General features: G+C 48.2%; 1 protein-coding gene across 1 annotated transcript in view; it reads right to left on the minus strand.

Annotated features, from left to right (window-relative positions):
* The window catches only part of OXSM (3-oxoacyl-ACP synthase, mitochondrial), a 103,676-nt gene that overhangs the window by 76,748 nt on the left and 768 nt on the right, over positions 1 to 26,160 (minus strand). The window contains exon 2 of the mRNA XM_086942131.1: positions 24,547 to 25,544. Within this exon, the coding sequence (XP_086798257.1) occupies positions 24,547 to 25,544 (998 nt within the window). The remainder of the gene's footprint in view (positions 1 to 24,546; positions 25,545 to 26,160) is intronic.

Genomic DNA, 26,160 nt, shown 5'->3' on the forward strand with positions numbered 1-26,160 from the left:
CTTTTTGCTATTATATGCTTTCTCTTTCTTCTTGGCCCGTGTTAGGCATATTGGGGGATGGGTGGTAGCGTGGTATTAGTTGGGATGTTGAGTCCTCTTCAGGGGTGAGTATACTTTGTGGCCATCCTCTGGTTGGGACCTGCATGCTGCGAACTGTGCTGATTGGTAAAGGTGTCTGTAATGAGTCCCACCTACACGGACCTCGTTTCTTTCCTTTTAATTGTATTAGTACGGAGAAATATGACCTGCTCTTAATGGTAGCGATGGAAACTTTTAAAATTAACCTTCACTGATTCTGAGACATTGTAATGCGGTAACTACAGTGTAACCTTTTTACTGCTTGCTTCAATGAGAGATATTACTGTGTCGCCGTAACGTTGCATTGGTGCTTTACTGTTTCCGTGGCCGGCCGGACGGTTGTAGGCCCGTATTTGTTCTGATTTGATGCACAATAAAGGTTTTCAAAAAAAAAAAAAAAAAAAAAAAACTGTACAAACAAAATGCAAAGCCTTGGAAAGATGCTGGAGGAAGGACTACACTTCAGAATCCAAGCATAGATATAAACAGGCTAAGAGAGAATACAATTCCCTATGCAAAGCAGCTTGTGCTGAATATGTGAACAAGACCGTTGTATCAGCACATAATAATGCTAAAGTGCTGTTTAAATTAGTTCGGGAGCAACCTGTCAACCGATGCCCCCGGTACTCGATGAAGCACACTGTGAAATTGTGGCTACGTTTTTTATTGAGAAAGTTGGGAAGATCAATGTAGAACTCGAGAAGGTAAATACTAGCACTAAACAGCAAATAAAGAACTTACCATCACCCCCCCCCACTCTTGGCTGTTACAAGCCAATTGGGCCCCTAGATTCTGTGCCTACGCACAAAATAACAAACTGGCTGCCACTAGACTCTTTGACTTTTAATAGCATTCTAAACAGCCTTAGTCAGGCTCACCCAATGACCCACTCCGAGTCCATATTCTCCAAAAATTAAATTCCACCTCATTAGATATCTTTATGGAGCTACTCAATGCTTCATTGAGGGAAGCTATCCTACCAGCAGAATGGAAACATGCAATGGTTCTTCCCCTTCTGAAGAAACCAAACGCTGACCCGGCCGAACCTTCGAACTTCCGCCCGATCTCCTTATTCCCTGTTATTTCTAAGATCTTGGAAAAACATGTGTATCAACTTTGAAAAGTGGTTTAGAGTGTGTTTGCGTAGAGTGCCCCGATGCATAGTATAGTGGTGTGGCTCAGAGTAGAATGGAGCCAACTGCAATGGTGCCGAAAGCAGTGGAGTAGAGTGGTGTGGAATAGAACGCTGCAGAGTAGAGTGGCGTACAGTATAGTGGTGCAGAGTAGAATAGAGTGGCTGAAGGACTGGGTTATTTAAGACCCAGCGGTGCCAGGGGACAACACCTGAAACCTTCGTGGGTTACCTGTTCCGGCGTACAAATGACAGAGACACGGGACACTTCCTTCGGCGTCAAAGATTCGAGGTTTATTTACTGCAGGGAACACAGAAGTCACGACAAGTACAACACGTGCAACTTGGGGAGACTGCTTCAAATTGCTACTGTGGATCGCTCCTTTTATACACAATTTACCCATAGGACAACATGGTACACAAAGGTTTACAACTCGGTTCCCACAATTATCCCCGAGAGGGGTCTAAGGTCCGAAGCATAAGTGCGGAAACATTTTGGCGGTTCCCAACTGTAAAAACCCATCTTCCCACCATTAGTACATTCCAATCGGCAGTAAAACAGATCGAAAAAGGAACAAGGACAGGTGCAGAGGAAGGCAGATACAGTGGGAGATCGGAAAGGGTGAAAAAGGGGAGGTATCAGGAAACACGAGCTACAGGCATCAAAGGGACGTGCCTAATGAGATGCACGGCTGAGACAATAGTCCGACACGGCAAGATGAGCCTCGAGCGGGGCCATCTGCCTTACAGTATCATCCCCCTCGTCATAAAGACAATTTCAAAGACCATGTGTCTTCCGCAAGAGTCTTGGGAATCCCAGGGTCGTGAAGCGGACAACGTCCGTTCGCTGGCTACTTGAGGGCAAGAGACAAAATGGATGCCATATCTAAAATGGAACCCGTGGGTACAGATGAAAAACCCACGTAACAAACGAACGGTTTAAGTTAGCACAGCGAAACTGCGCACACCCACTAAACTCGTCATTTGCGGTTCATAGATATCAGACTCGACCATATTCGTGCGAGTCAAAAACACCACTTACGATCGTCACGGAACCTCAGACGCTCCTTTTGCCCTCATGTAGGCAAGCACTAGTCGGAATCATACTCGATATTCATCAGACCATCTAGATGTTGCTGTAACATAGCTCTGTCCAACCGAGTTCCCTTGGTAACAGGTGGCTGTCTCATACACGATGTAGCACAGAGGCCACATAAGGCAGGACCACACTGCACACAAAGGCAACACGTGAACAGGAATACCACAACAACTCCGATGATCATCAGAATCTTCCAACCCCAAGTTGACATCAGGCCCCAAAACCACCCAAGCAGCGTCCAATCCCCTACGTCCACGTGTATGGACTCAGAGATCTTATGCAACTTTGAGATGGCTTGATAAACAGTCGGAGCGTTATCTGGAATGAAAATACAGCAGCTCGAATGGATCACCTTGCATACCCCACCTTGATCTGCTAAGATCACGTCTAAAACCATACGGTTTTGTAACGTCATAAGTCTATCCGCCTGAAGTTCTGTGGTGATATTACCAAGGGCACTGGCAGTAATATTAGCTGTCGATTCCACCACTCGAGTCAACTGTCTCAGGTTCCTACTATTAACCATAGGTCCCCAAAACGGGAGGAAACCCTTGAAAAAGTCTCCTGCCTCTTAACCGGCAGTGTCCTCTTCGCTAATTACGCCTCTCACAACTCTGGTTTTGTGATAGTCTGCATCTACAGTGAACGTCGGAGGCAACAGATTTGCGATAAAACATGAGCCCACAAAGTCGGAGGGCAACCATGCATACGCACGATCATGACAGACAAAATATGTACCCTTGGCAGCCAGGAACACAGGGGACGAGACCATCGGCAGAATGTAATTCTCGGTGCAAGCACTCTCTCCAAGTCGGGCTTTCGATCTTCGGCCACGACCCATTAAACAGAAATTACCAATGTGGGGTACGACCCATATCGGAGGCGAGCTTTTAAGCTGTTTTTCACTCGTGAGCACACTATACTCGACCTTACTCAAGACCCTATAGGCTTGTACCTCTTCCTCCGGGATGAGCGACGGCTCATAGATATCTCTATCTAAATCTTCTATCGCTATAGACAAAGGCTTATGATACGAGCCAGGGCCAAAATAGGGAGTACGTGGCTCTCGACTGGGGTAGGAATCTAGTGCGCTCCGAAACATTGTTTGAAATGCTCGAGCTGAACCCTGGGAACTATACGGTAAGACCAGAAATGGAATTCCCTTATCCGTAGTATGTGGCATCAGCCCACACACCCAACAGTTAGTAGTATTAACCACCAACTGATGCTGATTAAGGAGCTGAATAAAGGAATTATTTCAAAATTCTGCACGTCTAGCCTGTTCGTGTTCAGGTAAGATATGAAAAGAGTGAGGGGATGCAGTGGAGGTAAGTTTAGGATCAGAAGTAGGAGTAGGTATGGCAGAAGGTAAGAAGTATGACATCATGTAATACACCCCACCCGCCAATAGTGCAGAAACAGTCAAGAGCAATACGAACATTTGAAACATAAATCATTTGGTACGAATAAGTTGTTGCAGTTTGAATCTTTGAGCCTGAGCTTCTTCCAAATCCATCAGCTTCGAAAACGCCATTCCCTATGACCGTCCGCAACGTTTCTTGACGCACTTCGTTCTGTGTAGCAGTAGTCAATCCCCAGGAGTTCCCAGGAACCGACGGTCTTTAACCTAGCGTCAAGACCTACTAACCAGAAGGAAGTACGCGCGCGGCCCTACGGCCTTCATTCACAATGTATGTGTAAAATGTCTCTCAGCTGTGGAAGCAAAAATACATATGGAACAAAAACTCAATATATATATATATACAAAAATAATTACGATAATAAGGGTATTCAGATTGATCGTGGAAAACGGGATAATGCAATTGTCAAGGGACAGAACGAATTTCTTTATTTGTCCTTAGTGCTAGAACGCAGAAAGTATCGAGTTTTCCCAGGACGTGTCTGTTCGTCAAACAAAGGATCCGTTGAAGGAACAGAGTTCTGTTGATCAATCGAATGTTCTGGTCTTGAGTCTTTCGATGACAAATGTTCAACAGTGTCTTTCTGCTGCACTGAGGATTCTCCGACAGGTTGTGCGTCGCTAAAAGGTACAAACGCCGGCAATCCTTCGGATTCAGCTGAAGCGATGCCTCTCCTCACCCACGAGTCCGCCGGCAACGGTATAGGCACTTTCTTCGTATGGGTGGCATGCACCCAATTTTTCCGGCCCTCTAGACGAACGGCAGTTCTCGTGGCAAGGAGGACCTGGTAGGGTCCAGTAAACCTGGGTTCCAAGTTCTTCTTACGAGCAAAATTTCTGGTTACCACCCAATCTCCGGGCTGGAGTTGGTGGCCTGGACCCTCCGTCTGCGTCGGCAATGCTTCGTAAACCTGTTGGTGAATTAACCTCAGTTTAGCAGTCAGATCATGAAGATAGTCGATCAACATTGGGTACTCAAGATTACAGAACACACCCGGTCTAGGGACCCCCCAAACATTCGCAGGACGACCGAACACTATTTCATAGGGACTAAGCCCTACTCGGGAGTGTACGGTTGCCCTAGTGGACAATAAAGCTAAGGGTAAAGCGTCAGGCCACGAAAGACCAGTCGTAGCCTGAATCTTCGCCAGCTTTAGTTTAAGGGTGCCCTTCAACCAAACCAGCTGATTGGGGATGATTGGCGCTATGGAATTTTTGATTAATTCCAAGGCCCTTACACACGCTCTTCATCACACTCCCCACAAACTCACTTCCGTTATCCGACCATACAATTCGAGGCATTCCATACCGAGGAAAGTATTCCTTCAGTAAGATTTTCGCAGTGGACAGGGCAGTATTCTCTTTAAGAGGGTAGGCTTCGATCCATCGGGAGAACGCGCAAACCATAACTAAAACGTACTTCAAGTTATTGCATCTCTCCATATGGATGAAGTCTAATTGTATCACCTCAAAAGGACATGAAGGGGGAGCAAAACTACCAGGAGGAGTTGGGGTTCCCTTACCAGGATTGTACAACATACACACCATACAATTCTTAACAAAGCGTTCGGCACAATTCGTAATACCATCATTCTTCCACACAGGGGATAGCAACTTACAAATACCTTTCGCACTAATATGTGCTAACCCGTGTGCCATTGTCACAACAGCTAGCACATACGCATCCGGCAACATCCATCTCTTGTGTTCCGACAAATCAACCCAACAACCATTCACATCCAACTTTCCCGTACTTTCTCTCCACTTCGTCTTTTCAGTCCGGTGGCCTCATTCTGAATTGTTTTCACACTCTCGATAGTATCTTCGCACATACTAGTCTCTGTAGGCCACCTAACCGAACTCGTCACATACATTCGGGTACTAAGGTTCCGGGCAGTCTCCTTAGCAGTCTCATCTGCAAATGCATTACCTCGACCAACGTCATCCGTCACCTTACGATGCGCACTACATTTGACAATCGCTACTTGCTTAGGCAACGTAAGTGCATCCAAAAGATCATTCACAAGCTGTCCATGCTGTATCTTCGTACCATGCGAAGTCATAAAACCTCTCTCTCTCCACAATCGTCCAAAACTATGGGCGACGCCAAACGCATATTGGCTGTCGGTAAACACATTCACACGTTTCCCTTTCGCTAACACACATGCTCTAGTGAGAGCAATCAGTTCCGCAGCCTGGGCAGAATTCTGATTCAATCTTGCAGCTTCTACGACAGTATTCAAAGTTACCACTGCATACGCAGTAGTCACATCACCATTCGGCAATTTAAAACATGAACCATCCACATACAAGGTCCCATCGGGATCTTCCAAAGGTGTGTTTTTAAGGTCCACTCGACCTTTTGTTTCCTCTTCTGTTCTCAAATAACAGTCATGGGCTGTTATTTCATCTGACTCTGTGCTAATTGGTAACAAAGTCGCCGGGTTCAGGACATTACATCGTTTTATCTGAATATGACTTGCCAACAATGTCAACTCGTACCCTGACAACCTCGCACTTGTCAAGTGCTGAGTTTTCGTACGATTCAAGAGAGTGTCAACTGCGTGCGGAACCATCACCGTAAGCATATTATCCATGACCAATCCTGCTGATTGTCGGATGGAGACCGCAGCTGCTGCCGTTGCTCTTAAACAACTCGGCAATGCTCTAGCTACCGGGTCCAAGGTCGAGGAAAAATATGCACATGGACGCTGCTTATCACCGAAAGGTTGCGTTAAAACGCTCAACGCACAACCTTCCCTCTCGTGAACGTATAGTGTAAACGGCTTGCTATAGTCAGGAGTACCTAACACAGGAGCCGAACACAATGCGTCACGCAATTCAGAAAAACTCTTCTGACATTCCTCCGTCCATGGTAAAGGAGTTGAAACATCCTTGCACGTAAGAGCCACCAATGGTTTCGCTAACAATGAAAAATTTGGAATCCACTGTCTGCAGTACGACGTGATACCTAAAAAGGCACGCACATCTCTTTGGGTTTTTGGCACGGATATGCGAGCAATTGCTGCAATTCGTTCTGGGGTCAACCTTCTTCCCTCCTTTGACAATATGTGACCTAGGTAGGTGACGTCTTGACAACAATATTGAAGTTTAGAAGGTGACACCTTACGGTGCAAGTCACAAAGATGCTGCAACAACGATATAGTGGCAATTTTGCAAATGTCCTGAGTATCGGCAGCCACCAATAAGTCATCGACGTATTGGATTAAGGCCGCACCAGCCGGCAACACGAATGTATCCAGTTGACCCTTCAAGGCCTGACTGTAAATAGATGGACTTTCACAGTAGCCTTGAGGAGCGCGTTTAAACCGGAAGCTGCGACCACCAAGAGAGAAACCGAAAAGGTCTCTGCTTTCTTCGGCAATCGGAATGCTAAAGAAAGCATTCTTCAGATCGATCACCGAGAACCATGATGCAGAAGCTGGAATCAGAGTCAGTAGCGCCGTGATGTCAGGCACAACAGGAAACTGAGGAATCACAATTTTATTTACCTCCCGTAAATCGATAACAAAACGATAAACAGGTGGTTTAGAAGGATCAGTACGTTTTAGAATGGGTAGTACAGGACTGTTGCACACGTTTCCCTGAGTCTCTTCAATAACATCTTTCTCGATCAAATCATAGATGATCGCTAACAGTGCTCGTTCACCGTCAAGAGAGATACGATACTGGGGAATACGTGGCAATCGCACATTAGATTTCACATGGACAACGTAAGGGGAGATGTCGAGCAGGCCCACGTCATTGGGACCTGTTGCCCACAGAGATGCAGGAAGAGAACTCAATTCCGGTGGAAGCTTATCGAGAGACAAGTACATAGGAGAGACAACTCTCTCACCCAATGTAAGCTTTACTCCCGCGGGAGAACAATACAAAGTAGCATACAGACGTTTAAGCAAATCCAGACCCAAAAGATTTTCACCACAACCAGTAGTCAAAATCAACGGAGCGTCAAGCTCACATGGCCCAATTGTGAGTGGCAAAGGGCGCGAAACTGGATTGCTAACGGGGGCGCCAGAGAATCCAACGGAAACATTTGTTAAGCCAGACAAAGGTGCGCCAGGGAGTTTTGAATGCATTATGGAACTTTTCGCTGCACCAGTGTCCAACAGAAAAGGCTCAACGACGCCCGATGTAGCGACTGCGACGTAAGGCCCTCTCTGATCAACCGGAACTGATACCACTCCCTCTCCTTGTCTTCGGCTGTCCTAGTAATTACTGTCGTCAGTTCCCTGATCGACGTAATAATCATCTACATTGTACTGCGCGGATCGTCCTTGCGATGATCCACGTTGATCAAAACAGTTATTGGAATTTGATGAGTTATCTGAACGATCATTTTGAACACCACGTCCTCTACCGCGTGATGACTGCTGAGAACCACCACGACCTCCTCTAGATGTGTTACCACTATTACGCTCATCTAAAGCAGGACAATTGAATTTTAAATGACCCTCCTGTCTACAATAGGCACACTGATTGTACCCTAACGATGATCTCTGCGAAGAGGAGTCATTTCGCGATTGCGACCTATTAGATTGCGACTGCGATCGATTACGTTGTTGCGAATCATTCTGATTCGAGCGTGGAGGATACGCTTGCTGCAACAACACTTTAGTTTTAAGCTCTTTCGTCTTTTTATCAGCACGATCGTTCTCTTCTTTCTCCCTATTCTCATAATATTGTGCAGTAGCCAATATTTGAGCAGACGTAGAGACGGCCCACGCACTCTCAGAATTCTTCAATTTATTGCTCAAGTCGGGCAATAAGTTTGAAACGAATTTATCTACAAACAACCGTTGACCACCCTCAGTACCCATATCCTGACCACTATGATCAATGAATGCCTCCTCAAATCTCATAAAGAAATCGGAGACACTCTCGTCTTTCTTCTGTCTACAAGCTGACAATTTATCCCAGTTCACTCTCATGGCTGGCATAAGTGTTTTCATCAAGGTAATTATTCTCTGAGGGAGAGCAGCAATTAACTGTTCGGGTTTAGCACCACCAGTTTGTAACCCATCCGCCGCTATAAGGGCAGCCCAATCACCACCTAATTCGTTTGGATGATTCTCCTGACGAATCTTAGCCCATACCGGTTGTGGTACGACATTACCAAACAGCATATCGATATCGGCAAGATTCATTATCGTAGCGTCTACGAGCTGCGACAATTCTTTATAGTACCCTGCAGCATTCTTACGAGGGTCAGGCAAAGATTGCTTCACCTGCAACACTTCTGATCGTTTCCATGGGAGATGTATCCATACTCTCTGGAAATGCGCCAATACCGGAGGTTGAGCCTGCGGATTAGCTGGCATCCATACCGGTGGAACTTCACGCATAGGGAACTGACCAGACGCGTCGAACTGGCTCTCTACATCCTCAACGAACAAGGCTTGGGGTATAGGAGTGGGACGGAAAGATAGCAACCGCTCAACAGCACGTCGAACGTTGGTATCCACTATCAATCCGTTCGAGAACTGAAGTTGTAGATCAGACAAAGCGGTCAACACATCGTCAGGTGCATCGGCTGAAATCTGATCACGAAGGACCTTGCACATTTCTTCGAACACAAATCTTTGTGTCGGTACATTGAATTGACAGAACGTATCAAGTACAGCACGTGGAGGATTTCTAAGAGGGTGCATCATCCAACCCATCGCCATATTATATAGCGCAGCACGTTCCCTGTTACCGGGAAGCTGACTACGTCTCTGAGGACCATCTGAACCAGCGGACCCAAAAACAGGTCCAAGAGAATGAAAGAAGCTAGCCGCAACAGGAGGGGTACGACTTCGAATAGCTGGAGAAGTATAACACAAAGGACTAACAAGAGAAGGGGTAGAAACAGAAGAAACAATAGGAGTTAGTAGAGCAGGAGCAGTAGCGGGAGCAGGAGTAGGTGGAAGCGGAGGAGCAGTAGGAATAGCAATAGGCAAAGGAGCAGGAACAGTCGGAAGAACGGGAGCAGGTTGAGGAACAGGCTGAGGAACAGGTGGAACAGGTACAGGGGGAACCACAGGAAGTGCGGTACCCTGTACATACGGAGGTGGCGACTTCATAAGATAGGACATTAAAGGATCCTCAACTGATTCTTCCTTCTTATCCGACTCCGTAGGCAAAGCAGGATAACATTTATCTATAGACATACGCTGTAGCCTATCAAACACTTCCTTTTCCTTATCCTCCTTATCACGCTGAAACTGCTCTGCTTTCTTTACAATGGTAGCAACACCATCTCTCTGATTACGTTTAGTCTGTCTGATCTCTTTCTGTCGGGCTTCTTTACGCCACAACCGAAAGGCATCAAACATGGCCGGCCTTGACTTTTTCTCGAACAATTTAGCCTCAAGATTATCTAAAATCATTGTCTCGAAACTACCATGAGGTGGCCAACTAAGGGCACCATCTTTCTTAGTATAACGAATCCAATAATCATTAAAAGTAATCGGGCCTAGCCCGTGTTTACTGTAGAGCTCGTAAGTGGGAGTTCCAACCGGAGGTATCGGACACGAGTCCTCCAGTCGGGAATCCGTACCACAACGTCTGAAACAACTAAACAGAGTACTGCGACCAGGCATCTTGCACACTAGCCGAGTTTCACAAACGTCAAGGGTTACGGGATTTACCAAGTCCCTACAAAGAACAAATACCCTCGGTTTTTGACAACTGCAGAAGTCAAATAACACAACAAAGAACCAAGTACTAAGAACCACAAATGCAATGGAACCATGCGAAAAAACGCTAGCAAAGTGTCACCGACAAAAACACTCACACAGCGTCCACAACAGAAACACTCGCAAAAAGTGCGTACAACAAAAGCACCAGCAAAGTGTCAACAACTAAGGACTCTGGGAGCGACCCACAAATACTTAACTCAAAGATCGATGGCGTCACCAGGAAGGCCCGTCAACCGTCTCGCTGTACCAAGGTCTACGCCAGGCGCCAAAACAGGTCTACAGTCAGGGCAGCAGTCCGTCGCAGCCGTCAGGAGGCGGGAATCTTCGCGGGAAAAGTCTTCGGGCCACTTGTTTCGACAACGGTATCGATGAAGCGAAGTGCACCTTCCCTCGGAGATTTCACACGAAGTTCCTCACGATCGTCGGGCTTGGACCGGTACCACTGATGCAGCCCCACGTTGGGCGCCATCTGAAGGACTGGGTTATTTAAGACCCAGCGGTGCCAGGGGACAACACCTGAAACCTTCGTGGGTTACCTGTTCCGGCGTACAAATGACAGAGACACGGGACACTTCCTTCGGCGTCAAAGATTCGAGGTTTATTTACTGCAGGGAACACAGAAGTCACGACAAGTACAACACGTGCAACTTGGGGAGACTGCTTCAAATTGCTACTGTGGATCGCTCCTTTTATACACAATTTACCCATAGGACAACATGGTACACAAAGGGTTACAACTCGGTTCCCACAATTATCCCCGAGAGGGGTCTAAGGTCCGAAGCATAAGTGCGGAAACATTTTGGCGGTTCCCAACTGTAAAAACCCATCTTCCCACCATTAGTACATTCCAATCGGCAGTAAAACAGATCGAAAAAGGAACAAGAACAGGTGCAGAGGAAGGCAGATACAGTGGGAGATCGGAAAGGGTGAAAAAGGTGAGGTATCAGGAAACACGAGCTACAGGCATCAAAGGGACGTGCCTAATGAGATGCACGGCTGAGACAATAGTCCGACACGGCAAGATGAGCCTCGAGCGGGGCCATCTGCCTTACAGTATCATCCCCCTCGTCATAAAGACAATTTCAAAGACCATGTGTCTTCCGCAAGAGTCTTGGGAATCCCAGGGTCGTGAAGCGGACAACGTCCGTTCGCTGGCTACTTGAGGGCAAGAGACAAAATGGATGCCATATCTAAAATGGAACCCGTGGGTACAGATGAAAAACCCACGTAACAAACGAACGGTTTAAGTTAGCACAGCGAAACTGCGCACACCCACTAAACTCGTCATTTGCGGTTCATAGATATCAGACTCGACCATATTCGTGCGAGTCAAAAACACCACTTACGATCGTCACGGAACCTCATGGCTTAGAGTGCAGTGACAGAGTGCCACGGCCCAGAGTTCAGTGGTGTAATGTTGCAGAGTAGACTAAAGTGGCATAGAGTATACTCATGCAGAGTAGAGTGGCAAAGAGTACATTGGTTATGAGTAAAGTGGTGTAGAGTGCATTGGCGTAGAGTGCAGTGAAGTGGATTGGCGCAGAGTATAGTGGAGTGCAGTGGTGTAGAGTAAATAGTTTCAAAGTAAAGAGGTGCACGGTAGAGTACAGTGGTGTAGAGTAGAATGGTGCAGAGTAGATTAGAGTGATGGCATAGAGTGGAGTGGCAAGAGAAAACAAAAGGGGCCCCTCACACCAAAGGGACAGAGAATTACAAAACCAGAAGAATAAAGACTTCCCTTGGAGAAACGGTATCACACACCAATGGTTTCTCAATTACTCACAGCAGTCAATCAAGTGGTCCTAGTATACACTATAAGAGTGTGGAGTTCCAAGTTGTGAAGAGAGCTATAGCGGAATTCGATCTCTAAATGAAAATTCGATGTTGAATAAACTTTTTGTCTATTGGGGTAGACTTATACCTAAAGACATTGTTCTGAAGGAGGTGGTTGAATTCTTTTTTAACCCATCGAAACAAGTTGACATACTTCTTACGCAGAATCTGCTTGCAACAAGGAACCATAGATGAGGAATATCTACTTCATTGTAACTTGTGTTTGATAGATATAACGGTTTAGCAGACACAACAGATATATTGGTACTTTTCTGTAGGATGCTCTTATTGGTTTTTAACCTTTAATTCTTTGTATGTAGATTTGTGGATTTTATGTTGCGCCGTATTTTGATCTAACAGCAAATTCCTTTTTACATGTATGTAATGGGTCATGAATACTTATATTGGGATATGAAATTTAGATATACTTCGTGTTGATATGATGTAATTATGGGTACACATATGACATTAAAGCTTTGTGTAACTTTTCGTCTTGGTGGTACTTGTTGAGGGGAAAAGGACTTGTAGTGTATATGAGGACCACATGATGGAGTGCTATGAGTGATTAAGAATCCATTGGTGTGTGATACAGTTTCTCTAAGGGGAGTGTTTATCCTACTGATAGAGTGGGGTGGTACAGAGTAGAGTGCATTGGTGCAGTGCAGTGGCATAGAGTACAGTGTTGCAGAGTAGAGTGGCACAGAGTGGAGAGGCGCAGAGTACAGTGCTGCATAGTAGAGTAGTGTGGAGTAGAGTGCATTGGCATAGAGTAGAGTGGTGTAGAGTAAAGTAGATAGGAGTGATGCAGAACAGAATGCAGTAATGTGGAGTGGTGTGGAGTGGCGCAGTGTGAAGTGGTGCCGAGAAGAGTGTAGTGGTGGAGAGTGTAATATGCATTGTGTGGTAGCACACTACCATTACAGACAACACCTTCAGTTGAAATGACCATTGCATTTGCACAGACAAACGTTTACTAATCAAAGCATACAGGGCACAAACGACAGTGTGGAAATATAATTACCTAGGTTATTGATTTGTTTTGATCGTATGACATTTTTTATTTCCACCACACTTCAGAATTACCCAAAAATCTGCTTCATTTGTGCTTTTCTAATTCTGAAATATCGAAATATCTACATAGTTAATTTACATTCAAATTTTGTTGTGTGCTAGAAATTGTACAGCCTTCCTCAAGCATTTCCCTGTCGCCAACATAACTGTCACATACATCTGCTCTCTTGGAAATTAGAGAATGAAAAGTAAACACCAAGCTCCCTAGAGGACAAAGCCTGACATTAGCCCTCTGTCTTTGAATGCACAACAAATGTGACAAGATAAGAACAAGATTTAAAGGTTTGTTTACAGAATTCCTGTACTGGTGGAGGAATACAGTAAACAGGGTTTGGGCAAGGGAAGGGACGAGCTCAAGATGGACAGCCTAAAACAAATAAAGCCAGAAAAGCTAATGGGAAGCAATGGGAAGAATGCATTTCCAGGGCAACTTTCCGCATGTCCCCAAGATGTCATTAGCAAACCAGACAGTTACGCTGTCTGGTAGGCTTTAGCCTAGAAACCAATGTGCTTTGATGAAGCCCACATAGAGCTTATATTCGTGATTTCTGTACTCCAAGCTGAGAAGGACAAATCACTTGATCTGTAGTTCATGTAACATATGTTGTGGATTCTCATATTATACATTGGAAGTCGCCACTGTGTATTTGTGGTTCAGTTGCATTTCCCAATTTGCCTATACCATTGGTCCTCATGGATGGATCTGCACCAAATTTGTCAATTGTTTATTGTATGCAGCTTTGGTCCAGAAGGCCACGTTTTGGGTATTTCTTTTTACTAGGGGGGGAGGGGGGGGGGGTGGAAGGTGATCAGTGAGGTTAAAAATATGTTTTCCCATTTTAACTAACACAGAAAACTTTGAAGGCAGCTACAGCAAAAAAATGCTCAAAAAATGTACACCAAGCTTGACATGAAAGTAGACTGCTAATTAAACAAGCATTTGCAATGCAATAGGTCTCGCATTAGGAAATTTTGAGCTATTGGTATTGTAAATGACAATTTTTTTATTTCTGTGTTGCTTTAGAAAATAGCTAAATTAATAGCTTTGTCATTTACAATGCCAATATAGTTACAACTTTCGCAAATGTGACACCTATAACATTTGTAATGCAATATTTTAAATAATTAATACTTAAATAAAAGTTATTGTAATTTATAATAGCAATAGCTTAAACTTTTGTAAATAACTTTTGTGAAGATTGTGTTAAGTGTATTTTATTGTGACGAATATCTAAGAACAGTAGTGAAATATTAACATCTTTTTGTGACATTTGTAATAAAGTTTGAGACACTGAGAGAACATATTTGAACCAGTTGTTGTTGAATGGTTGCACAGATTGATGCTGTGGTGCCCCTGAGTGGTGGTGCTGAGTAAAAGTAAGTGCAAAAAAACGCAAAGGAGAAAAAAACATTAACAGAGAAAGGAGATGCCAGATAGACCGTCCACAAAGGGGGGCAGTGGTGGAGGGGAAAGGGAGATTTAAATCAGTGCCAGGGAGTGTGAGAAATAGGTGAGAGATAGGGGCAAGAGCGTCGGCGGAGTCGGGTTCAGAGTTACGGCTGGTTGTGGGTAGAGAATTGAGAGTCCATCGGGGGGGGGAGAGGTAGCGAGGCCTGAGGAGCGAGAGGGGGAGAACCAGCGGTGAGGAGCAGAGGTAACCAGTCACGGCGGTGGAAAAAGGGTGCGGGGAGGTAGTGCTGAAGTGATCGGGCAAAGGCTCGCGATAGAAGGGAGAGCCCGTGCTGGGAGACGGGCGAGGCATGGAAAGCAAACCACTGAGGAGGGCAGGTGAAGTGTTGCCGGGGAAGGAGGCTAGCCAGTACTGTGGGTGGCCGGAGGGACAGTCGAGGTGAAGGAGAGGGAAAGGGGCGGGTACAAAAAGGGAAGGGTTGCAGTGCTGAAAGAGTGGCTTGAGCCCGGGGAAGAGGCCGTAAGAGTGGGAGGAGGGAGTGCCAGTGTTATTGTGTATCGGGGGCGTTGTAGAGGGAGTGAAGGACTATGTAGTTGTGCTGTTTGATATAGCGCCAGCATTCACCCAAATGTGATAGAGCGCTTTACATATGATGATTGAGTACCAGGAGGCCACAGAGAGTCCGTGGTGCAGGACGATAAAAGTGGGACAGTATAGAGTCAGTGAAAAGGGGAGAAAAAGTGATGCCCACCAATCACTGAGGAAGAGAAAGGAGGAGTAGCAAGTGCAGGAGGAGGATAAGGGTGGATGAGGAGCACGTGCTGCCGGAGGGAGGGGGAGTAAGGCAGGAGAACCAGTGCAGGGGGGGGGGTGAGTGGAGTCTGGTCGCGTGCTAGAGAGTGGGCGGGTGAACTGGGCAGAAAGGGAGGGGCGCTGACTGTGTTGAGAGCAGCAGGTGTTGGGAAATAGAGATAAACTGGGCAGAACAAATAAATGATGAAGGGAGGAGATTAGGACGTGCGCGAAGAACAGATGAAGACTTTAAAGGGCGAGAAGCGAGGGTAGAGGTAAAAAGTGTCAGGTGCAGAGTAATGGTGGCTGGAAGAAAGGATGGTGTATATATACCTAGGGCCGACATCTGATATAGGCGAACTGGGCCCAAGCCCAGGGCGCCAAGCTCCAGAAGGGGCGAAAAGAACTGTCCGCACAAAGGGCCTGCAAACAACAGGATCTGTGTATAATTTAGGGGCGTTGAGGGTGGTGGCGGAGATGTTTCTGTTCAGAGACCCCTCGTGGCTCTGATGTAATCAGTCAATGACAAGCTGTTGAAAACAAAAGGGACCTCGCGTTGCCTTATTTTACGCACAATCGGGAGCAAGGGCGAAAATCTGGTGCCGCCCAGGGCGCAATCTGAGCAAAGGCCGGCCATGGGCTTGAGAAAGGAGGATGAGGAGATAAAGCTGGGTCTGAGGAAGAAGGACTGCCCGTAGCTGTGCCCCTGGTTCCAGGCGAGTGCGGCCGCTGCCCGCAGCGGTGCCCCTGGTCCCCGGCAGCTGCTTCTGGTTGTGCCCTGCCTGCGCTGCCTGCTCCTTCTTCTCCCTGTTAACTTTTGTTCCGCTGTAGTTAGCTGTTTGTAGCCTGTATTCTGCATCTGTATTTCTCCCCTACGTTGTACGTTTTTTCTGCCTTAGTCCGCTGCTGTCCCCTGTCTCCCCTTGTTGAGCCCAGCCCCTGCCGCGTTTCCCGCCACCTCCCCGCCGCTGCCCCCCTGCGGTCCCGCCCACTCCCCTGTGTCGCCCTTCCCATTCGCCACCCCGCTCCCGCCTCCCAGCTGCTCCTCCCACCCACTGGACCATATAGGGTGGAGGTCGCACGGTGGTGAGCAGTGACCTCTGACCCTCTGGGCCGGTCACCCTACGCACCTAGCTCACTCCTCCGGGTGTGAGTCCAGGCTGCCCCCGCTCCCGCCAAGTGCCGCCACTGCCCGTAGCTGTGCCCCTGGTTCCAGGCGAGTGCAGCCGCTGCCCGCAGCGGTGCCCCTGGTCCCTGGCCGCTGCTTCTGGTTGTGCCCTGCCTGCGCTGCCTGCTCCTTCTTCTCCCTGTTAACTTTTGTTCCGCTGTAGTTAGCTGTTTGTAGCCTGTATTCTGCATCTGTATTTCTCCCCTACATTGTAAGTTTTTTCTGCCTTAGTCCGCTGTTGTCCCCTGTCTCCCCTTGTTGAGCCCAGCCCCTGCCGCGTTTCCCGCCACCTCCCCGCCGCTGCCCCCCTGCGGCCCCGCCCACTCCCCTGTGTCGCCCTTCCCATTCGCCGCCCCGCCCCCGCCTCGCAGCTGCTCCTCCCACGCTCCGCCCCCCACCCTGCACATATGGCAGAGTGCCTATCGCGCAGCAGTGACGCGCAGCGGGCGCGCCCTAAGCGTGCCGAAGGCGCGCCAAAGGTAAGCCCGTCTGCGCCCGTCCGCGCCCAGTGCCAGGACCCCTGATCCCCGCAGACCCCAGCCCACCCGCCGGACGTACGACGCCACTGAACTCAACGCTCTCAACGCCGGCCGAATCCCAGGCTGCTACCGAGCCACCCGAGACGCACCCACGGACCCTTCTGCTGCCACTCCTGCAAGTTCACCTGCATCCGGACCTGCACTACCCCAGCACCGACCAAGACCGAGACGAGCAACAGCAGCAGCCACCTGAAATGCATCCTGCTTAACACCCGCTCCGTCCACAGACACGCCGTCGAGCTCTGGAACCTGCTCGACACCACAGCCCCAGACGTCGCCTTCCTCACGGACACCTGGATGAACGCCTCTTCAGCTCCCGACATCGCCATCGCCATCCCAGACGGCTACAAGATCATCCGGAGGGACCGCATCAACCAGACTGGAGGAGGCATCGCCATCATCCACAAGAACATCATCCGCATCACGACCAACACCGACGACACCCTCGCACCTGCCGAGCACCTGCACTTCCAGGTCCACATCAACCCCAAGACCACCCTCGGAGACACCCTCATCTACAGGCCCCCGGGACCACGCACACAATTCAGCGAGGACATTGCCGACTTCGTCAGCCCGCACGCCCTCCCCTCCGCTGACTACATCCTCCTCGGGGAACTCAACTTCCACCCAGAGAACAACAACGACCGCAACACCACCACCCTGCTGGACAACCTCGCAAACCTCGGACTCAAGCAGCTGGTGACCACCCCCACCCACTACGCCGGACACACACTCAACCCCGTCTTCTCATCCAGCAAGGACATCACCTTCAGCCACGCCACCGGACTCCACTGGACGGACCACAGCTGCGTCCACTTCAGCTTCAAAAGGACCATGATCCACCACCACCAGCAACAGGTTGCACGCAGAAGCTGGAACAAGATCACAGCCAACCAGCTCGCGACCTCCCTGAGCAAGAACCCACCCACCAGCGCAGCGAACCCCAGCCAAGCGGCCACCAACCTCACGAAGTGGATCAGCGACTGCGCAGACGACATCGCCCCTCTGAGGACCCCGCCTAGCAGACCCGGCAGCAAGAAGGCCCCATGGTTCACCAACGAACTCAAGAGCTCCAAGAAGAACTGCCGAGCCCTCGAGAGAGCCTGGCGCAGAGACCCAACACCGGACAACATGACTGCCCTCAAGCTCGCCACCCGAAACCACCACCAACTGATCCACGCCACCAAGAAAACTACATTCAAGGAACGACTGGACAACAACGCACACAACAGCAAGGAACTCTTCAACATCGTTAAAGAGCTCTCCAACCCCAACGCCGGAAACAACGGCATCACCCCGTCGCAAGACCTCTGCAACTCCCTCGCCTCCTACTTCCACAACAAGATCGCGGACATACACAACAGCTTCAGCACTCAACCGACGCACGCCACGACCGAACCACCGCCCCCCACCACCACCCTCCGCGGCTGGACCCCGATCAGCATCGAAGACACCGTCCGCACGATGAACTCCATCCACTCCGGATCTCCGACCGACCCATGCCCTCACCACGTCTTCAACAAGGCCGACGCTGTCATCACACCCCACCTGCGGGACATCATCAACACCTCCTTCAACACCGCCACCTTCCCGGAGAGCTGGAAGCACGCCGAACTCAGCGCTCTACTAAAGAAGCCATCAGCTGACCCCACCGATCTCAAGAACTACCGCCCCATCTCGCTGCTCCCGTTCCCTGCAAAAGTCATCGAGAAGACCGTCAACAAGCAGCTGGCCGCCTTCCTCGAGACGAACGGATCCCTCGACCTCTCGCAGTCTGGCTTTCGGGCCAACCACAGCACCGAGACCGCCCTGATCGCAGCCACCGATGACATCCGAGCCCTGCTTGACAACGGAGAAACAGCAGCCCTCATCCTCCTAGACCGCTCCGCGGCCTTCGACACTGTCTGCCACCGTACACTAGTGCAGCACCTCAGCAACGTCGGAGTCCAGGAGAAGGCACTGGAGGGGATCATCTCCTTCCTCGCCGGAAGGACACAGAGAGTCTGCCTCCCCCCGTTCAGATCAGAAGCCACCGAAGTCATCTGCGGCGTTCCTCAAGGCTCCTCGCTCAGTCCAACCCTCTTCAACGTCTACATGAGCCCCCTCGCAGACATCGCACGCCAGCACAACCTCAACATCATCTCCTACGCCGACGACACCTAGCTGATCCTCTCCCTCACCAACGACCCCGCCACCGCCAGAGCCAACCTTCACGAAGGGATGAAAGAGGTAGCCGAATGGATGAAGAACAGCCGCCTGAAACTGAACTCGGACAAGACAGAAGTCCTCATCCTGGGATCTTCACCCTCCGCCTGGGATGACTCCTGGTGGCCCCCCGCCCTAGGCAACGCACCCAAACCAACAGACCACGCATGCAACCTGGGCTTCATCCTGGACTCCTCCCTCTCCATGACCAGACAGGTCAACGCCGTCTCCTTGTCGTGCTTCAACATCCTGCGCATGCTACGTAAGATCTTTTGGTGGATCCCCACCGAGACCAGGAAGACGGTCACCCAGGCCCTCGTCACCAGCCGTCTGGACTACGGCAACTCCCTCTACGCCGGAACCACTGCCAAACTCCAGAAGAGACTCCAGCGGATCCAGAACGCCTCAGCACGACTCATCCTGGACATCCCCCGTCACAGCCACATCTCCTGCGAGACCTGCACTGGCTCCCGGTCAACAAGAGAATCACCTTCCGTCTCCTCACCCACGCATACAAAGCCCTACACAACCAAGGCCCAGGATACCTCAACAGCCGCCTCAACTTCTACGCTCCCAAACGCCAGCTTCGATCGACCGGCCACGCCCTCGCCGCCGTCCCCCGCATCCGAAGAGCCACCACAGGGGGACGGTCCTTCTCCTTTCTCGCCACCAAGACTTGGAACTCCCTCCCGACCCACCTCCGCCTGACCCAGGACCACCTCACCTTCAGGAAGCAACTCAAGACCTGGCTGTTCGAGCAGTAGCGGACCCCCCTCCCCTAGCGCCTTGAGACCCTCTGGGTGAGTAGTGCGCTATATAAATGCTGTGATTGATTGATTGATTGAACATTAGGGTTGTGAAGGAGGACTAAGGGTGAGGATAGAGAACGGTAGAGCCGGTTCGTAGGGTGAGGAGAGAGGTGAATGGGACTACAGAGTCTGAATATTCGGTGATGCAGAGAGAAGCAGGAGCAATGCCCGGAGCTGGGAGTGAGATTAGAAGGCTGGAGGCCTGCAGCAGGAAGTGGAGATCGGGCATTGTGATTGGTGGAGCGGCTCGTGTCTGAGCCGATGGCAGCTCGTCACCGGAGCTCACCGTTGCTGCCTGACTGAACTTCCCTCAGCAGCCCTAGCAGCTTCAGGGCCACGGAGATAGAGAGAATGGAGTGACGTCCCTCAAAACGAAGACGCTCAGGGTAGGATTTGGACGGAAAATAGACCCGGGCACCAAGAATAAGAGAGGCACGCAATAAAGAATCACATAGCAAAAAAGCACAGTATCGCTACAAGTACACCAGCCATCCACTTATACAAACAGAACACCAGTAGGCAGTTAGCCAGAAGGGTTGCAAGTTTAAATAGCAAAAGCTCAATAAACAAGCATTGGCGCCGCGTGACTGTAAAAGTGACGCAGTGCGGCAATAAAAAAACAAGAACGGGGGAATGGGAGTAAAACAGGAATTATAAACAAGCGCAAAAGACACACAGGATACAATAACAAAATTAAAAGCGGCCGCAAAATTAAATGAAAAGCGGCGACCGGGAAATGCTCTCGGCATTGTGGGGGCGGGGGACGCATTCCTTTGAAGTGAAGCTCTACGGCCGTGGGCAGCAACAGCAGGGATGTAATTAGGGGGGAGGAGAAGTGAGGCCAAGCGCGCGCTGGGGTGAATGCCTGAGGCCGAGCGCACGCTGGGGAAGCTATATGTGGGAGGGAGGCTGATGGCTTTGATGTGGACGCGCGTTCCGCACCAGTGCACCACACGAACTGTAGAAAATCCACGATGGTTTCAGACCTTGGTTTGGCCTCTATACTCTCGTCCTATTATCCCTTGCAGGATTAATAGGCGAGACCTAAAAAGGGACAGTTGTGCTTTGGTGTAAATCCATTCAGTAGGTTTTTGAGATTTTGGCATTTGAAAAAGGTTCTGGGCAGGCTTGAAAGTGTTAAAACCTTTCTATATCTTGGCTGTTTAAAACTGCTATTTCAGTCATTTGCATTTTAATTTTTGAAGGAATGAAACTGGGTAATAAAGGAGATACAACAGTTTTTTTACCATCTTAAAAAATCATGACTTTGTTAAAAACAATATTTGATTTTAGCACATGGAACAAGCATTTGCAATGCAATAGGTCTCGCATTTAGGAGAGTTTGAGCTAATGGCACTGTAAATGCCAATAGCTCAAACTTTCACAAATGGGAGACCTGTAGCATTGTAGTATCATTATTATCCATGTTATCAGTGCCAAAATAATAATAATAATATTAATATTAATAATAATACTCATAATTCATCGCAGCACACACATGATTACCCAGAATCAAGCTACACTGCCGTCTTGCAAAGTACTTCGATTTAGTGGCTGGAAGACAAAAGCACCAGCAAGACACGGAAGCAGAATAGCAGGCAGCTAGCATACCTTACTGAGCACACCAACCGCCAACCCAAAGAAGGATTGTTTTGTCCAAGTTGTGGCACCTTGAAGCACAAGCACTTTATTACGTCTTTTCTCTTATTCATTTTAAGGTGACCTGAAGAGGCAACCCGAAGCGCAACGTGCCTCGTACATTACTTATTTATTGGAAGGACAGTATAGATAATGGAGCTGGAACTCTCATTCATAGTACAACATCAACAAGCTAACCTGGAAGTACGAATCTTAATCACTAATGTATATAGAGAGACAAGGCTGATTTATGTATTTTAATGTTTGAACGTTTTAAATTGTGAGTTTTAATTAACTGTACAATAAAGATTACTTACTGAAGTTACTTACAGAGTCAACTTGCTGTTTCCCTATCATAGAAATGATCGCATACACTTTATAGTGAGTTAATCAGAATAACCGCTCCCGGAGACAGATCAGTGGGCCTTGTCGATGTTTTTTACTGCAGAGATATGTGTGTGCAGCCTGTAGACCGCAGCATCAACGCTCCTGTGGCTCAGGGTTTTATCCTTTACGGGTCGATAACATGAATCCTATGGGGTTGGCAGCAAACGCTACGTACTGAAGAGGCTGATATCCGCCTAGTGACCGCAAACACATGAACAATGTAGGAGGCCCCCTGTCTTACTGGCTCTTCTTGTAACCTCTATTTTCGTGATGTCATCAGAATAATTATCTAGGCGAAGATTTTTTTTTGGGGAGGCTGGGGGGGCGCGAAATGTAAAACATTTCCATAGCAAACTTCAGGTAACTACTGGAAATCAAAGATAACTTGGTGTGTGAATGTACTTGCTGCAAAGAGCGGTGGGGGAACTACAAGTCACGGCTACATCTCTGTGGGTGGGGCAGACACAGCTTTCATTGTTAGGATATCGATAAAAGGAGCTTCAGTTCACCGGTTATATACAGTGCTTCGAAGCCGCGAGGCTAGCAGCAGGGGTATGTTTACCATTCACTATTACTTCGCTGCTTGCTTCTGGGGCCAGATGCAGGGTGTAGAGCGTGCTGCAGGGGTGGGGGGGGCGCTGCTCTCTCATCTTAGGGTTTCCGTGAGGATTCACTGGCTGATGTTTCTTGTTTTGTTTATTTGTAGCAGAGCAGCAATGACGCAGCAACGGTGTCATAGGCAACACTACTGCCGAGGATAAAGGACTTCTCTGCCCCCTAGTCGAATAAAAGTCATAATAAGGGTGGGCCTCTCACCCCATGGGCCTCGGTGCCACTGCACCTGCTACAGCAACGAGTTTAATTGCTGAGGGACATTTGCCCTTGCCAGGCAGCCCAGCCTCATAAGACGCTCGTCACCCTGGCACTGCTTCATTTTAAGGTGACAACGTGGATTCGTGATCAAAGAAATAAATTACATTAATACAGTATTTGCTGCATTATGCTCTATTTTTGCAAATAACAGCTGAACAGGTTACCCCCCTCAATGGTACTCATTCCATCAACCCCAAAATGTGAAAGGCCGGGTCTTCCGCAGAGAGAAACCGAACCTGCGACGTTCATTTGGATGCACAGCATGTGCACACAAACATACACTGTGGCCTCATTAATCTCATATTTAGAAGGTTCATTTACGGCGCAAACTAAACACACGTCTCTCCGTGAAGGAGAAGTAGTAAAACCATGCATCCTGCACTCAAGGGCGCGAAGCTTCGATTGGTGCAGCAAGTGCAGTAGCACCGGGGCCCAGAGGCTTAAGAAGCCCACCAAATCCTGAATATTACTTTAAACATCCGCCACAAGGCCCACTTACTTTCTTGCACTAGCGCCTATGGTGCACTGACTGAGTGTTAAAGTTAAGAAATATATAAATAAACCGAGCGCGGTGTCCGTGAAGCGGAGCCGCACTCAGTTTAAAAGTAAAAACAAGGCGGAAGAGATGCCGTGCGCGAGCACAAGAGACGCCATGCGCGACCTAAATATCCAGTCCGGCTGGGTGTGCTGGAAAGGAGACAGGGAGGGGACCAAAAAGCCTCACTGCAAATCAAAAGCACGCGTTTAACATAAAGTGTGACGTGCGCCAATGAAAATCAGAGGCGGAACTTCCACCCCACTTCCAAAAGCAACCCCACGACAATAGATCTCACAGAGCGAGCAGCCTATGCACTGCGACGCTAGGCAAGATCAAAAAGAATTCTAGAGCAACAGGGAGGCACTAGGAGTGCTGCTTGACTTCGGAGACCTGCTGGGGACTCTCCGAAAACGGACAAAGGGCTAAAATAAAATCTGAAAAAAGAACTTTCCACAGTAAAATCACAACTTTACTGAAAATTGTGACAACCATTTTCTATTAGAAAAGAGGCACCACATTACCAAAAATACCAATGTTTACTAAAAGAAAGAAAAAAAGAGAAACGAGAAAAAAAGAAAACAAGAGACCTATTCTTAGGTACAGTACTGGTGGAACGCACGTGATTGATCATGAATGCATGGCCTACATCATCAAGTTTGAGTTCCCTTAACCATAACCAACCTTTAACTTTTGTTTCAACAAATATATATGTTTATACACACATATATACACACACACACACACACACACACAGACACACACAAACAAAAAAAACATTTACACTAATTTGGCTACCCATATGTTTGATGTTCACTTTCCTGGTAGATGAATTTAAACCAAGAGTTTACCTGTAAGCACCGTCTCCATCAGGGCTTGGCGCTGTAATATGACAGGCATCACCAGACAGGCCATAACCTAAGATTTCAGCGTACATCCTGGCATTTCTCTCTTTTGCATGTTCATATTCTTCCAGTATAATCACAGCGGCTCCCTCTCCCATCACAAAGCCTTCCCTTTCAGGGTGGAAAGGACGAGACGCAAGCTTTGGAGAGGAATTAAAGTTGGTACTCAGTGCTCTTGCTCTTGCAAACCCTGCCAAAGACAATGGATCAATGCATGCCTCTGCTCCTCCAGCAAGCATTACATCAGCATCTCCATTAGCAATAAATCGGAAGGCATCACCAACAGCATGAGCCCCGGTGGTGCAAGCGGTGGAGACTGCGTGGTTGGGTCCTTTAAGCTTATGCCGGATGCTAATATGACCAGCAGCCATGTTGATTAGGATCCTGGGCACAAAGAATGGACTGACCTTGTTGTAACCTTTCGCTCTGAAGAGCAGTGCAGTTTCTGAGATCTCATCCAGTGGAACCATCCCCATTCCAACGGCCACACCTGCAGCTACCTGGTCTTCCCTACACTGAGGGTTCCATCCACAGTCCTTCATTGCCAGGTCCGCAGCCCCAATAGCCATGATGGTGGCAGATGACATTGCTTTACCCTCGCTCCTTGAAACATAGTCTTCCTCCCTGAACTTCTCCTCACCATCTCCTCTTGGGACACAGGCAGCCACTCTGCAAGGAATGTTCTTGTAATCCTCCCCTTCGAGGTACACTAGTCCATTCTCACCTTGGATCAGACGGTTCCAAACCAATTGAGTGCCAACACCAAGGGGAGACACCAACCCAATCCCTGTAACTACAACCCGCCTGCGGAGTCGGGAATGAGGCGCGGTGCTGGTAGCTCTCTTGTGTTGAAATTGTGGGTGATAGTGGTTAAAAGGCAGTATTTTTAGGAATGATCTTGAGCAGCAAAACATTGTGGAGACTTTATACGCAAAAGTATTTTCCTGGAGGAAAAAAATAAATAAATCGCTTTACCAACAAGGAACAAAAAAAACACTCCCACATTAAAGAGTTTCTGTACTGTGACATGACAATCCCAGGTTTAATACAAAATACTAAACCAGATCCACCCAAAAAAATCCCTGAAAATGACTATAATAGAGTCTTGGTCTTCACTCTACTTCCACACGTTATTCTTCCTAAGTATATTCTGAATTGGTGCCTGGACAACACTTTCATCAACACTTCAAAACAGATCTAATCACCACAGGTTAAGTGGTAGTTGCTCATCCATTTGTAGCTTTTTCTTTGGATTCCCATTCTTTTAGTTTTACTCCCCCGTCCTCTTTCCAGTCCTCTTATAAATGGAAGACTACGAATACCAGAATGAAAAAAATACAAGGTTTAGCAAATACAGTTTGTGCTTTCGCTATAGCACTTGCACCCAGGGGAATACAACATGCATAAATATGCAATTGTACATAGGCAGACTCAACAACGAGCGTCCATAAATATGCAAACCTGTACAGTTACCAATTGACATCATAGACCACGAACATAAACACATATAGTTGCCTATTTGCCCATGCAAACCACCCACACAGCTGTACACGCACACCG

The sequence above is a fragment of the Lissotriton vulgaris genome, chromosome 10 (assembly GCF_964263255.1).
Source record: "Lissotriton vulgaris chromosome 10, aLisVul1.2, whole genome shotgun sequence".
Classification (NCBI taxonomy): domain Eukaryota; kingdom Metazoa; phylum Chordata; class Amphibia; order Caudata; family Salamandridae; genus Lissotriton; species Lissotriton vulgaris.